Source organism: Vitis vinifera, chromosome 18 (assembly GCF_030704535.1).
Source record: "Vitis vinifera cultivar Pinot Noir 40024 chromosome 18, ASM3070453v1".
NCBI classification, from domain to species: Eukaryota; Viridiplantae; Streptophyta; class Magnoliopsida; order Vitales; family Vitaceae; genus Vitis; species Vitis vinifera.
In genome coordinates, this window is record NC_081822.1 from 20,785,121 (window position 1) to 20,787,233 (window position 2,113).

The 2,113-nt window shown below is 43.4% G+C and overlaps 1 protein-coding gene across 1 annotated transcript; it reads left to right on the forward strand.

Annotated features, from left to right (window-relative positions):
- The first annotated feature begins 1,140 nt into the window (after positions 1-1,140).
- Positions 1,141-1,719, forward strand: LOC109121961 (uncharacterized). Its single transcript, XM_019217848.1, has one exon. It carries the CDS (start codon positions 1,141-1,143, stop codon positions 1,717-1,719), a length of 579 nt encoding a protein of 192 aa, XP_019073393.1.
- Positions 1,720-2,113: the final 394 nt, after the last annotated feature.

Here is a 2,113-nt window from a genome sequence, read left to right on the forward strand (position 1 = left end):
CGAGATCTGAATAAGGCCAGCCTTAAGGATGATTTTTCCCTCTCACACATTGATATGCTGGTTGATAGCACTGCAGGGCATCCGATGTTGTCCTTCATGGATGGCTTTTCTGGGTATAATCAGATTCTGATGGCTTCAGAGGATATGGAGAAGACTTTTTTCATTACTAAGTGGGGCACTTACTATTACCTGGTTATGCCATTTGGGTTGAAGAATGCAGGAGCCACTTATTAGAGAGGTACTACTACTCTGTTCCATGATATGATGCATAAAGATGTCGAGGTATATGTGGATGACATGATAGTAAAGTCCCAAGACAGGGCAGATCACTTAGCAACCTTACAAAGATTCTTTGAGAGGATCAGACAATTGAGGCTGAAATTAAATCCCAAGAAGTGCACTTTTGGGGTAACTTCTAGGAAATTGCTAGGACACATTGTTAGTGAACAGGGTATAGAGGTTGATGCAGAGAAAATCAAAGCTATACTTGACATGCCTGCCCTAAGGACTAAAAAAGAGATCAGGGGATTCCTAGGTAGATTGCAATACATCAGTCGTTTCATTGCTAGACTGACAGACATTTGTGAGCCTATCTTCTGCCTTTTGAGGAAGAATCAGCCTACAGTTTGGAGTGATGATTGTCAGCGCGCTTTTGAGAGGATTAAGGAGTGTCTTCTTTCTCCTCCGATTCTAGTGCCTCCCACATCGGGGTGTCTTCTGCTTCTGTACTTATCAGTTTCAGACATGGCCTCAAGATGCATCTTAACTCAGCTTGATGATTTGGGGAAGGAGCAAGCCATCTATTATTTGAGTAAGAGGATGCTTGAGTATGAGTGCAGGTACATTATGATTGAGCGCCTTTGCTTGGCATTGGTTTGGGCCACCAGGAGACTTAGACATTACATGACAGAGTATTCTGTGCTCTTGATCTCACGATTGGACCCGTTGAGGTATCTATTTGACAGGCCTGTTCTGACCGGTAGGCTCATGAGATGGATGGTATTGTTGACAGAGTTTGATATTCATTATGTCACACAGAAGTCAGCAAAGGGAAGCATTATTACAGATCATCTAGCTTCTTTGTCGATATCCGATGATAGACCGGTTGATGATGATTTTCCTAATGAGTAGATTATTTCAATGACTAGTATTACAGGATGGCGGTTGTACTTTGATGGTGCCACCAATCAGTTGGGGTTTGGCATTGGTATCTTGTTGATATCACCACAGGGTGATCATATCCCCAAATCAATCCAGTTAGCATTTTTCGATCATCACCGGTTGATGAATAATATTGTGGAGTATGAGGCTTGCATTATAGGTTTGGAGACTGCACTTGATCTTAGCATTAGACAGTTGGAGATCCACGGGGATTCCAACTTGGTTATACAACAAACTCAGGGTATCTGGAGGACTCAAGATGAGAAGTTGAAGCCCTACCATGCTTACTTGGACCTGTTGATTGATAGATTTGATGTGTTAAGGTATATACATCTGCCTAGGGCAGAGAAGCAGTTTGCCAATGCATTAGCCACCTTGGCCTCTATGATTGTGATCCCCACGGGGGTGACTGTTAGGCCATTACTGATTAAGACTAGGTCTGCACCAGCTTACTATTGTCTGATTGGAGAGATAGAGGATCAGATTGAGCTTCCATGGTATCACGATATTTATCAGTTTCTGTCATGTGGCGCTTACGTCAGCTTCGGCCAAGGATAGGAGAGCATTGAGATAGTTGGCCACCGGATTTGTTATTTGCGAGGATGCACTGTATAGGAGATCACCTGATGGCCTGTTATTATTATGTCTAGACCGTGCATCTGCAGATCGAGTGATGAGAGAGGTTCATGCAGGGGTCTATGGCCCACACATGAGAGGTCATATGCTAGCGCGTAAGATCATGAGGACTGGTTACTTTTGGTTTACCATAGAGACAGATTATTGCCAGTTTGTACAGAGATGTCAGGAGTGTTAGATGCATGGAGACTTGATACACGTGCCACCTTCTGAGTTGCATGCACTCACATCCCCTTGGCCATTTTCAGTATGGGGTATTGATATTATTAGGAAGATCTCGCCCAAGTCTTCTAGTGGGCATGAGTACATTTTGGTT